Source organism: Netta rufina (genome assembly GCF_964035555.1).
Source record: "Netta rufina genome assembly, chromosome: 1".
In the NCBI taxonomy this organism is placed as follows: domain Eukaryota; kingdom Metazoa; phylum Chordata; class Aves; order Anseriformes; family Anatidae; genus Netta; species Netta rufina.
In genome coordinates this window covers 55537466-55552602 of record NC_140123.1, presented here as the reverse complement: position 1 = coordinate 55552602, position 15137 = coordinate 55537466, and the positions used below count along the sequence as shown (strand labels likewise).

At 35.2% G+C, this 15137-nt stretch overlaps 1 protein-coding gene across 3 annotated transcripts in view; it reads left to right on the top strand.

The window, feature by feature from the left end:
• Positions 1–15137, top strand: part of DOCK9 (dedicator of cytokinesis 9) — a 128337-nt gene that overhangs the window by 39634 nt on the left and 73566 nt on the right. For all 3 annotated transcript variants that reach the window (XM_084302788.1, XM_084302789.1, XM_084302787.1), the window contains exons 3-7: positions 4206–4295; positions 5994–6076; positions 7643–7712; positions 11834–11929; positions 12569–12703. In XM_084302788.1, the coding sequence (XP_084158914.1) occupies positions 4206–4295; positions 5994–6076; positions 7643–7712; positions 11834–11929; positions 12569–12703 (474 nt within the window). The remainder of the gene's footprint in view (positions 1–4205; positions 4296–5993; positions 6077–7642; positions 7713–11833; positions 11930–12568; positions 12704–15137) is intronic.

Here is a 15137-nt window from a genome sequence, read left to right as displayed (position 1 = left end):
ACCTTATACCTAAACATTTTTGTTTCAAAATACACACCTTCTGAGTACAATCTCCATTCTTTCAGTAAAGATTTATCTCAATACAGAATAAGTTTACTTGCAGGAAGTCCAACATGGGTACATTCCTACTCAATGATGGCATTACAAAGTCATTGTTATTTTTGAAGGCGTTTTGGAGCCTAGTTTAGCTGTTGTTTCACCTTTGTTCCCTTTGGGTTTGAGTCATGTGGATTTAGAACACTTTCACGTAGAGCTCTTGACTTTTAGTTAATACGAGTTAAGTAGCTCTGGAAATAGGTATCGTGCCACCTTTACAGAAAAAGAAGTAAGCCTAGGATTCTAATGGAAGGCATGTCTTGAGTAGAAGGAACAAGCAAAAAAAAGTTATCATATTTAAGTAGAGTCTGCATTTTAGAGAGAGCACAAACTGGTCAAAACATAATTATTTTTGAAGTGTTCAAAGAAATTTCACTAACTTTTCTTTTAAAATCTGTTCTATGTTTTTCCTTGAGTCCTTAGCTAAGTAGCCTAAATGCAGAGTTCAATTTACCTTAGAAATTACTATAGCACTTGACATTCCCCATGCAAGTCTCTTCTGACACCTAATAGCTCTAAGGGCATGATCCAAGAGGCAGCATGCCATCTTTTCAATTGACTTTCTTTTAAAATGGTTTCTGTCACTACTTCTTGAGGATTTGCCTTCATAAACATTATCCAAAGTGTATGGGAATGTGTGGGTAAGTGACTGTTGAGTTGTTATCCTGTAATCTTTTTCCCATTTCTCCTGCATTTTGCATAGCCCTTATTTTGCCAGCAAGATGCAGTATGCTATTGATATCCTCCATTGCATTCTCTCTACTTTGCAGCTTTTATACTTTGCAGTATAAAAGTGATATGTCAGCAGTGATACTTTGTGCTTTTTCGGTTTGCTCTAGCTGCTGAGGCTTACATAGAATGGCAATACTGTCACTAGGCAGCCTGTCCAATTTACAGAGAAGAGAACTTTATCAGCTAGCCTCAAGTACTTATCCACCTCCAAAGTGGAGAGAAGAATATGTAACAACTATGTTAAAAACACAGGAGGAAGAAGGATAAAAGCTAAGGGATAACAAAAAAATAGGGCTCTCGGGCATGTCTGGTTGGCCTCCAGATGGGCCAAATGGACTTGAAGAATGTTGTGTTGGCTGGCTTCTGTCCCACCTACATCTACCTACATGATGAAATACCTGCACGTGGGACCTGTTGTCCAGCGTAGAATTGCTCACAAACAGATCATAAGATACCTGGAGTACCAGAGAAAGCTGGTAATTTAAGACCTGCCTTATTTTTTGCTACAGAAACATAGGTGTTGACACCTTATTCCTCAGAATGCAGTGATTAATCTTGAGAGCTACTTCTTTGTGTGTGATTTATTTAATATATATATATATATATGTATATATAAACCTCATTCAAGATATGAAAATACTTTGTATATGAAAAATCCACTTACACTTCTCATCTTGATAAAATTGAAGACTGAATTCTGTTGACTTACACTTTGTAACAATGACTTCTGTATAAACTGTGGCCTGGAAAAAGGGTCATGGTTGCTGCATGTTATGTTCATTGTAAATGCTTAAGGACACATTATGTTAAAGACACCCTGCTACAAAATCCTTGGTTGTCTTTTGGCAGGTCTTTAGTGCCACCTGAAAACATCTTTTGTCTTAGAGAACATCTTGCTATTTCCCATAAAGAATGGGGAAAGAGGACTAAAATGACTCAGCAAATCACATGCCAGATTTTAATATTAGTAAAAGTGTAATTTTTTAGCCTATGTGTCAGAAACACAGCTAAACTGTCAAGAACATGAAAACACCTTCTAGCCTGAGATACACAATATGGAGAATCTAATTTCAAATGGGTTATGTGTTCCTGAATCCAAAGTAATGCTCTAGCTCACTAGCGGATAGTTGTACAGCATTTCATTTGTACAAAACAGTTCTACCAATGGATTTGTGAGGGAAAATTTGTAGTCCTTCCTGGTTTTTCTTCTGGATTGTACTATATACATGGTTGTATCTGAAAGCGTTGTCCTGTTGCTTTAGTAGTGATTTTTAGGAGTTTGCTCTAAATAAAGATATCTTCACTTGGTGCATTTCCTGGCTCTCTGATGAATTATTGCAGCCGCAGGATGACTTGACAAAGAGGCAGCATGCATGATGTCAATTAATAACATGGGTTAATTTGACAAACTAAACATTGCCTGCCATTCCTCCCCCCAGCCCCACTTTGGACATTCAGTCTCTCTTCCATATTTTTAAAAGATGCATAACATTTCTACATCTTAGATTTGTTTCAATTCAGTGAACAAGCCTGAAAATGACTTGAGATTGAGGGCCATATATCTATCCCCATGTTTTTGGCCTGATTTCAAATGTGTGTGAGGGGGGGAAAGCCTATGCATTCATGCCATGATGGTGAGATTTTTACCTTTATTATTTTTTTTTTAACATTTTTCTCAGCATCACTGGTGTATTTTAAGAGAAACAGCAGGTTGATCTTCTGACTGCCAGCAAATTGAGCTTTATCTGCAAACTCCTATTACAGATGATGGATGATCAAAATCACTTTTTAACCTAATACTGAAAAACCAAAGGAATCACACTTGGGTATAGTTAGGGAGTTCATGATTATTTAATATGATGAACACCTGCTAATGTAAAACCAGAGTAAGATTTTGTATTTGATTCCAAAATAAAGGAATAAAATTGAGCCTGGCTTTATTTTCCAATGTCAGTGAAAACAAATATTTTAAAGTTTATGTGGCTTTAAAAAGCATGTTTTCTTAATAAGGAACATGTTTCTATAATTTGGAACACTTAATTCTTAAATGCTTGAATGCTGTTACTATATGCAGAAATATCTTCTTGCAGTTTTTTTTTTTTTTAACTCTGTTTTATGATTTATTTGATCCATGAGGTGTTTTTTATAATTTTTGTTGTTATTTTGTGGTGTTTTGCTTTTAATACCTCCTTACCTCTCACATTTAAACAATTAACACTGTCACTTCTCAAGTCACTTTTCAACAGAGTTCTGGACTAGACGAATGACTTGACCACGAGAACAGGAGAAGTTTTCCTCCTTCAAAACTTTACTGTACTTGAATATTCTAACCTCAGAAGCCTCCCCCAGCTAATGGGGTGGGCCTTTGTAACAACAATCCCCTTATAGATCAGTCTCTCAACAGGGACAAGTTAAGATAATGTACTGCCACGTCTCCTTCCTTTTTGACCATCTGTATGTGGAGGTTTTTCTTGTCACACTCTTCTCTGGTCATTCCTGGTGTTGCAGTGTGTGGAGCGTAGGTAGCAAGCGAGTGATCACACCCCCTTCCAGGCCCAGGTTGTGGAAAGGCTTTGTCCATCTCTGACCTAGTCTGACATTTTTTTTCTAACACTTTCCACATGGTACAAAGTCATTTCTGTTGTGCAGTTCCAGAAGATTCTGTGAGGTTTTTATCTTTCATATAGGAGTTGAAAGTGCCTAAGGCTTGCTTTGGTATTGGTCTTAGGAGCAGCAATTCACAGTCACAGTGAGATTTCCTGCAGTCTGTCAGCCTTCCTTTGCTTCTCTCAACTTTGGCATGGAATGGGAGCGAGTTCTTACTTAGTAAGCATCCTTTGGTAGACAGGAGGATATCCAGGGATCAAGGCCATCTTTCTCACCTTCAGCTGAACAATACAAGTCTCATGTTTTTGCCCCCTGAAATCTGCAATTGAACTGTTCTTCTTGTTTTGGTATGAATTGTTGCTTTTCTGGAGTAATAGTATTCATATGTAGCAACAGCACCACTCTAATGTCTGCATTCAAAATAGTGAAGTTATGCTGTCAAGGGGGAATTATTTTTACTACTATTTTCTTGGCAATGGTAGCAAAATAGAGGAAAACACTTTTTTTTTTTTTTTTTTTTCAATGGCATCTAATTCTTCCTGATTCCAATGTTGTCATCTTAATCTGGCTGAAAAGAATTCTTCTGAGAGAATAAAGCTGCTCATGTGTGAATGAAAGCAAATTGTCATTAGTGTCTGTTCTCCAGTACTGTATTCACAGGATGTTTTCTGCTGAGCTTCTGTCCCAGATATAGTGATATAACTGAGTGTTGCCATATTTTATCATCTTTAAATTGAGGGTTTCATTATTTTTTTTCTGTTGTTTATCAGACAGCATTGCTGAAACGTCAGAGTCGATACATTCATTCAACGGTTCCTGAAAATGCGGAGAAAGAAGCTCAAAGCTTATTTGTAACGGAGGTAATGTTGGAATTTTATATGGCTGTGTGTAATAGCAGGGTTATAACTGAAGTGTATTTATTCTGCTTTATTTATTAAGAAACAAATAAAACCCTGAAAAATTACAAAATATTGCAACCTGGTTCTCAATGCTTTGCTTTGAGATGTAGTTATGTTTAGTTTTCTCAAGGGAAAGAAAATTTCTAGGGAAAACTAGTATTTTTTTTTCCTTCAGTGGCTGGAAAGGAAGAATTAGTGGATAGCTGTGAATGATACTGTTTGTGGAACTGATTTTGAGGATGCTTCTCTCTCCACCTCCTCTTACCCTTCATGCTTTTGGCTTTCCCAGATGAATATGGGTGATTTACATACATAGTATCGATAGCAATAGTGAATCTCAATGAATCAGTGTGGCTATTTTTTCTGTTAACGTGTTTTGTCCTAGTCATTCTTAGTTTGCTCATAATAATCTTGTAGTTTTCTGGAACAGAAGTATTCATAACATTAACACTTGTAGAGGTCAAAACTCATCCTCTCTGCTCGATTTCTATGCTACGTGTAGAAGAAACATTCTCAAACTTAGTGTCTCTTAACTGCTTTCTTGTGTTGACATCCCCTTGGTTCTGCCTGTGATACCACATTATCTTTAGTGTCTTGTTTAAGCCTTTAAGATTAAAAGGTTTAATTTTTTTTTTGCCTTTATCTGCTGTTTTTTAACCGATATACTTCAAGGTGATGTTTTAACATCTGAAGCAAGTAAGTGTCTGTTGTAATATCAGGAAAACTAACGGAGCTTCAAATAGCTGAATCTATCTTAAACCTTGAAGTGATTTCTCCACAGTGATTGATAGATAGCCTTAATACCTAACCTAAACAACTCGAAGATAAATTTGGAGGTGGTAGACAAGGAGGGAGCAATGATGTAGGTAATTCAAGAAGTTCAATGAGTTTCTGCAGAAACAATTGCTTGGCAAATATTAACTTTGTACTTTGAAATATAAAGACAAGAATATAAAGAAAAGTATTCTTGAAGTATTAAATGCTGTGTATGTGTGCACATAAGTCTATTTCTGTAAAACAGAAAATGTTTTACCACAGGACTTCTGACAACAGATCTTGTCAGTTTTATGTTACTTCAGTCAAAGCCAAGATAAATCAGTACTTTTATGTTGTAGCAATATGGGTGGAGTAAAATGGTATTTCCTGTGTTCTAGTCCAGGGCTATTGCTTTTCAACAGCTGCAAGCATAACTGCACTTAAATGTGTGCTTTATGCTAGAGAGCATGCTAAGCAAACTAAGGCTAGAAGCCTAAATGTAAAATGTAATATTCTGTTTTAATAATGCATGTGTATTTTAATGCTGAAGTTTTTAGAAGTTCGGTCACATTTCCAGCTGCAGTGAAATGCTGCTTTAACTTTTCAGACAACTGAGGATGGTGAATCCAGATGCCGAATACACTCACCATTTTCTGCTTTTGTATGATACACATCTATATGATAACGTCCTATCGAAACATCACGTGTTACGAAAAGCTTTATGGCACTGAACAGTATCACAAAAGAAGGGAGGTGTACAGAATTTTTGGAGATCAATGTGTAATCAGAGTAGTTCATAACAGCTGTATCTGAGGAGGATTTTGGTGTGTGCATCTAGTGAATGCTGTTTTTACAGTTAATTCTCTTCCAATTAATGCTGATATTTGGTTTCCATTGAAATAGTGCATCAAAACCTACAATTCAGACTGGCACGTTGTTAACTATAGATACGAAGATTACTCAGCAGAATTTCGACAGCTTCCAAAGTATGTATGTTATCCACTGGTATAATGCAAGGAACTTTTATAGCAATGTATTTACCACAGAAATGTATTAATTCATGCAATATGTGCTTTGAAATATGCTGTATCACTGTTTAGTAGTAGAGATGATGATTTCTAGGGTGGAACTGATACGGAACTTGAAGGGATAAGGTCTTGTTAACCATTTTCTGGGAAGATACCTTAGGAACGTTGCCTTACTCATAGGGAGGCTGAAGCATGAATTTGTATCGTGGACGATTTAAAATAAATGTCAGAACTAAAACGGTAATGTTTTGATGAAACTTAAATGGTGATATCTTTGTTTTTGTAGCTTCAAAGGCAGCTTTTAGAGCTCTCTTTAGAAGCTTAGGAAATAGAACCTAACAGACAAATATTTATACAATACTAACTGAGAAAGGTGGATGCAGTTATTTCCGAGTGTTGTACGAATATGCTGTATACCCAAACAAGCACTCAGTGTTTATCTAGGTTTATCTGGAAATCTGAGTAAAAAGGTGAACATGGCTTTTCTGGAATCACGTTTGTTTGTTTTTTTTTCCCATCTTGAAAGTTGCATTTAATGAAGTACAGTTTAAAATGGATTAGCTCTTTTTAAAGTGCGTATGCTCCTCCTGGTTACAGACATGCAATACAGCACCAACTCCTGTTTTTTAGGTGCAATGAACTTCGATGTTACGTGCATCGTTCTGAGAAATTCCTGGAGAAAAGTATAATTGCAGATGAAATATACCTTCATCAATAATAATAATGATAATAAAATTCTGACATTGATAACATTAGGTTCTCAGTACATAATTAATCAAATTTGGTTTTGCTATAGCATGGATGTTTGGTATTCATTTTTATGTTTGTATTGGTAGTTGATAACAGCTTTAGAATTTGTTGGAACAAGTTTTGTTTAAAATTCATGTGAAGAATGAGACTTGATTTCCCTAAGACATACTATTCCCATTGGTGAAAAGCTTTGCTGTATTTATGGCACGTAATACAGATGTGTCTCCTACATAATCTTCTACAGTCTTCTGTAGTCTTCTACACTTCTTTCTTCACATTCTGGAAGGCACTGTAGTTTTCTGATAGAGGTGGGGAAGGAGAATCAGAAGGAGGAGCTTACACTGTTTGTCTTTGATTTGTCAATTTAAAAGCAACATTTTAGAAGCAACTTAAAAAAACAAACAAAAACCCAACATTGCTTCTGCTGCCATATGTTATGTCCTTCCTAAGTCTAGATAACCATTTGCATTGCAGTTTGTTATGGGTATCAGTTATTGCACCTAAGATATTAGGAGTGCAGTGAACAAGAAGGTATTTGGTTCTCTTCAGTTAGTCAAAAGGACAGTGACAAGCAGAACAATAGAAGGACCGTGACCAGATACACAAATGAGCAAAATTACTGGATGAGAGAGATTTCATGAAAAGTATGTTTTCAGCCAGTTATTCTTGTACTTTTCCCTCCTCAGCTAGATAAAAAACATCTTTCTTTTTGCAATATGAAATATGTAACCAATCATGAAATATCTAGTATTTTATAAGCCTTTTCTTCCCTAGCAAAGGGACAAAACCGGAGAAGCTTCCAGTGCATTTATATGAAGTGGATGAAGAAGCAGATAAAGATGAGGTGAGATAACAAATTAATTCCTTGCTTTCTCCTGCTCTCAGTAAAGAATGTTTGCAGAAAGGAGAGGTTAAAGTTGGGTTAAGTGTTGATGTGACAACTGATGATTAAACAGTCTGATTTGGAGGGTAAAAAAAGCAAAACAAAACAAAAAAGCAACTTGTACCTACCACCTTTGAAATAGCGTTGTATTCCTTAGATCTGTCATATGAGTAAAGCAAGTGTTGACAGATGCTGAAACTGAAGAATTTTTTAACAGTGCTGAAGAACAAGCTTTGAAATGTCATAAGGTCTATCTGATTTTATACTGTTTCCTTGTAGATGGCCATGTTTAGAGAAATATTTTATGTAGTTTAAGTTGCAAAGCTGAGTAAAATCATAAGTGAATCTGTTCCAACATGAAAGTACACACACTTAAGAACACATGGCAGTATAGTGTACAGTTAAAATTAGAGGTAGCATATGAATTAAAATTTGATATAAATTTGAATGTAGGATGACTCCAGAAAATCTGAAAAAGTGAAAATAAAGTTTGCTAAAACTCTTAATTGCTTTCCTTTTTTTGTCACTGGCCTAGGGAAACCAGTCAAATATGGTCTCAAGCAATTTTCAATGATGTCTTGAATGTCAAAGACTTTTTTTCAATAACTGCTTCTGTTATTTGTGTTATTGAGTTTTTACCACGCCCTGTGCAAACACAAAGTTGTTAAAAGCCAGTACTTTCTTTCCGTATGAGTACTTGAACTCTTACATCACAGAAAATAAATAAATAAAATGCTTTTTGTAGCTTTGCCCATAACAATTACTTTGTTTATAAATTCCTTGTATTCAGAACTGCTGTGTATGAAATAAAAGTAGTTCCTTTATAAGTTTTCCCAGATTAAATGTGGGGAAAAAAGTAGTCCAAGGAGCGTGTCTGAATAAGTAAATCTCTGAACAGTCTCAGGATGCCATTTTTTTCCAACGTTGCTATTAATGTGCACTGTAATATTTGGACAGACAAGTAATTTCATGTAATGTATGCAAATTTTTCTATTTGTATGGTGAAAATAGTTATGTTTTCTGTTATACTGAAAATTAAAAGACTTGTCATTATTTAATGTGATAATATTTCTGACAACAGAATTGTTTTACAAAACAGTGAGTTAAACGTGGAAAAAAATAATGGAGATAGAATTGACTGTGATTGTTATTGGGAAAAATGCTTATGGCTACAGTTAGTTAAACACTGCAATAATATAGCTTGGCTATTGCCAGGTGGTAAGCTTTTTTCTTTTACTAGGAAATGTGAGTGGAAGAGACTTCCTATTTCATTCTGTCCAATTTCCTGTTACAGCAGGCAGTAACGTCATCTCTTCCAGAGCTACAGTCACTGAAGAAGAGTTCTGCTACTCTTTGCTGAGGAACTGAACATATAAACAGAAGAAAAAAAAAAACACACCACATGTTAGGAAGAGGAGGGAGCTTAATGGGAATAGGATGGGGATGGGGGAAACAAATTGTTTCCTCAAGGGAAGAATACCCTGCTTGTTAAAAACTGTCGAATTGTTTCGTATGTTTTAATCTAATCTAAAAAAGTGAAGAGGCTTTTCTTTCAAATACTAGCATCTTTGTTTGCCAAAAAACATATGTGCAGATCTTATATAAAAAGGTGTTTTTTGTGCGTTTTTTTAAGAAGATTTATTAAGAGAATGATAAAAACCAAAAAGCTCCAAGTGATTAAACTTGAAGGAAAAACACACAAAGATTAAACTAAATCTCGCAGTATTAAAAAGGGGAGAACTACCTTTCCAAAAGTAATTCGTGCTATCAGGCCATCAAGTTGATATTCATAAATGGAATTTTTAAGTCAGCCAGGGGTGGAGGTTCAAGATCAGGAGCTGTTTTTATTGAAACAGTTGCTGTAGGAATAAATTTTGGAGCACAGTTTGTGGGAAAGATAATTTTTTTTTTTTCTAAAAGCGAAGCATAATGTGCAGCAGCAATAATAATAAAAAAGGAAATTAACTTACCGGTTGGAAACAGGAAGTATGTTTTCAGTGTAAAAGTTGTGTGTTAATGGCTATGGACTTTGTGTTCCTTTGTATTAACAGATGGTAGGCTGGATAAATTCAATAGCTTTTTGGCTCTGTAGGCAAGGATTCTGTCTGATGGCAATGGTGTAACTAGAGAGGCTCAAATGATGCTCAGTTTTAGTGTTAGAAAGTATCATGCAATTTGGTAGAGGCTATGAATTGCAAGGTCTTAACAGAGATAAATCTAAGCTTTTGTTAATACATGTAATGAAGGAATTCTTGTCATATCTATGGTCCTGTCTGTGGTTTATGGAACCACAGAAAAAATGTAGTTTCATAATTACATAACTTCTTGCCCAGAACCAACTTCTGCCAATAACTCATCACCAACCCATCACCTTGGACTTGTAAGGGTGGTTTTAAAACCATCCTTTCTTTAGGGATAACTCTTAACCAGTGTAGGTAGAGAATCATAGTTCGAAACCCACCGTCTGGAGTTGTCATCTTTATATGGTACAAGAAAAATTACCTAGGTAATGGAGACCAGAGTGTGTGTGGGGGTAATGACTTTCCAATTGGAAACACGCAGACTGCACTGCTTGGATAGTGAGACTCATGGGGGCATATGAAAATTTGCTATTTTGGTTCTTTGCTTCTAGGGCATCTGTCAAGTGTTCTGAAAGTTGGTGACCGTGTCAGCCTTGCTTTACCTCATTTTCTTGCAAGCTGACTAGAATATTTGAAGGAACAGATTGACACAAATTTTGCCTTCTGTTTGCAGTTTTTTTTTTTGAAGTTCTCATATGCATATGAATATGCAAGCTAGACAGAATAAATAAGCTGTAAATAAATTAGCTAGGGACTTCTTACAGAATGTTCCTTGATTTAATTCCAGAAACTAATTAATATTATTCAAAATTTGGTTCAGCTGTTGAACTAATGACTGTCACCCATATGTAATTACTTTCTGTTGTATTTTGTCTTCATAACTGAGAAAAGGAATTAGGAAAAGTAGATGAGGCAGTTGAGGGAAGTTTTGTGTGTGTGGTTTTTTTTCCAACTAGATGGCTAATTTTGAAGATTTGGATGATTAATTGTCAAGAGTATTTCTCTTTTACATGGTTGAAATGCTTTCTCTAAGTCTACTTAATGTTTTTGTTGTGTCAGAATGGGTTACCTCAACTGAAAAAAATGGTAAAGTTATATGCTACTGCTGTTAATGATTGCATTAATAGGTGATTTAATATTTATTACGTGGAAGTTGTAGATCTGTCATTTTGATCAGTTTTAATAGTGGGGTACTGCTTTTTAGTAGGTGTTAACATGCTATGAGGTTGGATGTAGTTTCCAAATTCCATGGACTGGTATATGGAAGTGGTATACAGGCAGTGTCATGTAGGATACATGCACTGAATCTGCTGTGGGTTTTTTTTGTTGTTTTTTTTTTTTTTTTTTTAACTTGCCATTACTGCTGAGTTTGGTCTTACTTGCCTTAGAAAGTTTTGATTCTGACATAAGAACAGATCCATTTCAAGACAGTTTTCTTTAAATTCTTAAAGTAATGTCTTAGAGGTAATACATATAAAACAAAAAGGGTTGAGAAATCTTGATTGAAGTTTTGGATAAGCACGAGTTTATCCAAATCTGATAATAGAAATCAGTAAAAATTAGTGCACGGGGAGACTAGAATGTAAATAAATAAATAAACACTCTGAGTTTTCTGTCTTCCCTTCCCAGAGAATTTAGAATTTATCTTGTCTAATGTTCAGCTCTCTAAATATTTAATATTTAGCCATCTAATTGGATCAATATTTAATATTTAGCCATCTAATTGGATCATCCTGCTGGTGATGGAGAAAGCCTCTCTTACTGGCCAAGTTGTATTAAATTAAATGAGGTTAATCTCACATCCTTGGTCCTAGCTGAAATATTTGCTATATAATTTCACAGTATTTGCTATATAATTTAATAGAACATAATTATCATTATATTATGAGCGTTACTATTCCATCTTTAAAAATGACTTCTGAAATACGCAAATATATGTAATGGTTTTAGTCTGTGATGATAAACTTTACTTTTTTTCCACCTCCCTGCCTTCATCTCCAGGACGCAGCATCTCTTGGATCTCAGAAGGGTGGAATAACAAAACAAGGATGGCTGTACAAAGGCAACATGAATAGCGCAATCAGTGTGACCATGAGAGTAAGTTTATGAATGGCCTATGCATGGTGAAAAATGAACACCAACGTTGAAATCTCATCGTGTTTTTGAGGAAGTCCATTTGCATGTGCTTTTCTTCCAACAAAAAGAGCATGAGGTGGAAGAGAGATGCTTGTATATCATTTATAGCTGTCAAATCTTTCTTGCCCTTCACAGTACCTATTAAAAAAAAAAAAAAAAAAAGCAGTAAAAATCCATTATGTGAGAGAAGAGCAGTGTTTTAAAGCACTTCTCAGCCAGACCCTTTTGTTAATAGTAGGAAAGGGGCTACTAATACACGTCTTTAGTTTTATTACATCTTCAATTAGAAATAAGTTTAGACTGATTTTGTTGGGTATCATATTTGAATATTTTATACATAATGTTGTAAAGTCTGTTGAAAATACCTTCTTGTGGATCAAAAATACTTTCAGATAATACAATACAATTGTATTGCAGACTTTTCAGTTATTTTTTTCCAAAAAAAAAATCTTTTTAACTTACTGATTTCAATCTTGTTTTCTAATGATACCCCTTAGGTTATGTGTAAATAAAAGCTTTTTTCTCTAGCTGACTCTAAATAGTTCTGGGTCAACATACTAATGTTGAAATTCTTTTTCTTTACTTCTTTCTTTTCACTAGTCATTTAAAAGAAGATTTTTCCACCTAATCCAACTTGGTGATGGATCCTATAATCTCAATTTCTACAAAGATGAAAAAATATCAAAAGAACCCAAAGGATCAATATTTCTAGATTCCTGCATGGGAGTGGTTCAGGTAATTATAATTATATTGCTTGCTTTTCAGTTAATTTTGTATTTTATAGCAAATGGATTAAAAGAAATAATACAGGTAACCTTTGTCAGACATAGATAAGAATCTGTTATGCAGAGGAACAACTACATACGGTGAGTCTTGCAGAAATAGTGAACTAGATTCTGAATTGAAGGAGGCTGAATTCGAAACATTTATCTGAAAAGAACAGAAATTACTAGTTGATGTCAAGTATTAATGTTAAGGGCAAAATTTTAAGGCAAAAACAAAAAATAAATTATGGCAAAGTAATGACTGCATAAAATTAGAGTTAAGTTCAATTACATTTTGTTCTTACATGGGCTGTAAAATGTTTTGCATAGCTTCTTGTGTGGGATTTTTGTTGTGGGAATTGTATTAAATTCAGTCACCCTTCCAGATGCTTTCATTTGACCTTTACAATATTACTTTCATGTGCTCTTCATTTTTAAAACAGTTAAGGGCTTTGGTAAAATGTTTGTCAGTAGCAAGTGCCAAAGAAAAGAGTGTTTTCTGTTGTGATTCTGTTACGTATTTACAGTACAGCATGTAACTGTTTTGTTAGGCACAGTATACCTGGAAAAAAACCTTGGGTTTTAGGGCTTTGTTAACTTTGATAGAAATAGGCAAAGTTTAGTAAAAATGTATTTTTTAAATAATATATAATGTCTTAGTGTAAAGTTCTTTAAAGATTTATGCAGAGATACAACAGCTTTACAGAGGATTATTTTTTTCTAAATATTGTAATGTTTTGGGAAATCTTGTAAATTTCTTCATATTGCAAGTTGCATATTGAGATTTACACAAATTGTTTTGCTTTAGGGGTGCAATTTTGGCCAATTCCACTGCAACTAATTTGATTCATGTTTTTTTAAAACAATCAAACAACAACAATAACAAAAAGGTTCATAAACACATTTGTGGTCTTTGTTTTCCTAATCTTATATCTTTCCTTCTGCTCTTCTGGTACAACTTCCTCTGCTTTGGTGCCTTTCTCTCTCATAACATCAATTACCCATCTCAAGGCTGTTCTTGTTTCAAACAAACAAAAGGCTCTTTTTGTTTCTCATCCAGGTGATGGCTAGTTTCTAGTTATCAGCCTGTGGCTCTGTTATAGACTATTGAGGGCGATGCTATATTCATTTATGTGATCAGAAAGCATTGATATTTCCAAGAGTTACAAATAGAAAGGCCCGTCAGCAAAGGGAAGTGCAACCACAATAGGTGCACTTCACCAAAGGGAAATGTAAAGTCCTGCACCTGGGGAAGAACAACCGCAGGCACTAGTACGTCGTGCTGGGGATCACCCAGCTGGAAAGCAGCTCTGCAGAAAAAAACATGGGGTCCTGCTGGACACCAGGTTGAGCATGAGCAAGTAATGTGTCCTTGATGCAAAAAAAAAAAAAAAAAAAAAAAAAAAAAAAGGTTGTCCAGAGAGATGGAGGAGTCCCCATCCCTGGAGGTATTTAAGAGACATGGAGATGTGGCACTAAGGGACATGCTTTAGTGATGGTATGCAGTAGGTCAGGTTGATGATTGGTCTTGATGATCTGGAAGATCTTTTCCAACCTAAATGAATGATTCTAAATGTATTGGTATCCTGGGCCACACTAGGCAAAGTATTTTCAGCAGTTCAAGGGAGGTGATGCTTCCCCTCTACTCAGCACTGGTGAGGAGTGTTATGCATGTTATGTTCTCCTCTACTCTGCACTGGTGACCTGGAGTATTATGTCTAGTGTCAACTCATGCGGAAAAAAAAAAAGTGGTCTTTACACAACAAAAATTGAAATTCCATTTAATAGAAGAGGAAAATAAATAATAAAAAAAAAAAAGTCCCACCACTGCATTTTACAGTTGTCTGACTTGGAATGCATGGAAGTAGTTGTTCTTTTAAGGTGAACATAATTCTAAGCTGCTGTTCTCAGGAACCAAACTATTTGTTTCAGAGTAAGTTGTTTTTTTTGGTTTGTTTGTTTGTTTTTTGTGAGGGAGGATTAGTTCCAACTGCTTTCTTATAACATTTCTCATTTGTGTTTTAAGTTCATTTAGTACATAGACTATTTGCTCTTTAAATGCAGAGGGTGCACAGAACAGAAAAATGCTGGCTTCATGAACAGATTTTAAAGATAAAGCAGTTGGAATAAACTCCTTCACCAGCCTTTCTGTAAGGGGCAATGCCGAGTATGTGCGACAGTATTTTGGGGTGAAGGGTGTTTCTTGTAGTCTTGGGGTATGTTAAGACTTCTCCGCATAAAAAAAAGTCCAGCCACATAATGTATGCAGCCATATAAATACATAGCTTAATCACTAACTCACTCATCTGTGAAAGCAGACAAGTGGTAAGATGCACCACCTATGTCAAGGATTTCAGCTGTGAAAGTTAAGGGTTACAGTAAGGAAGTAAATGACAAATCTTAAG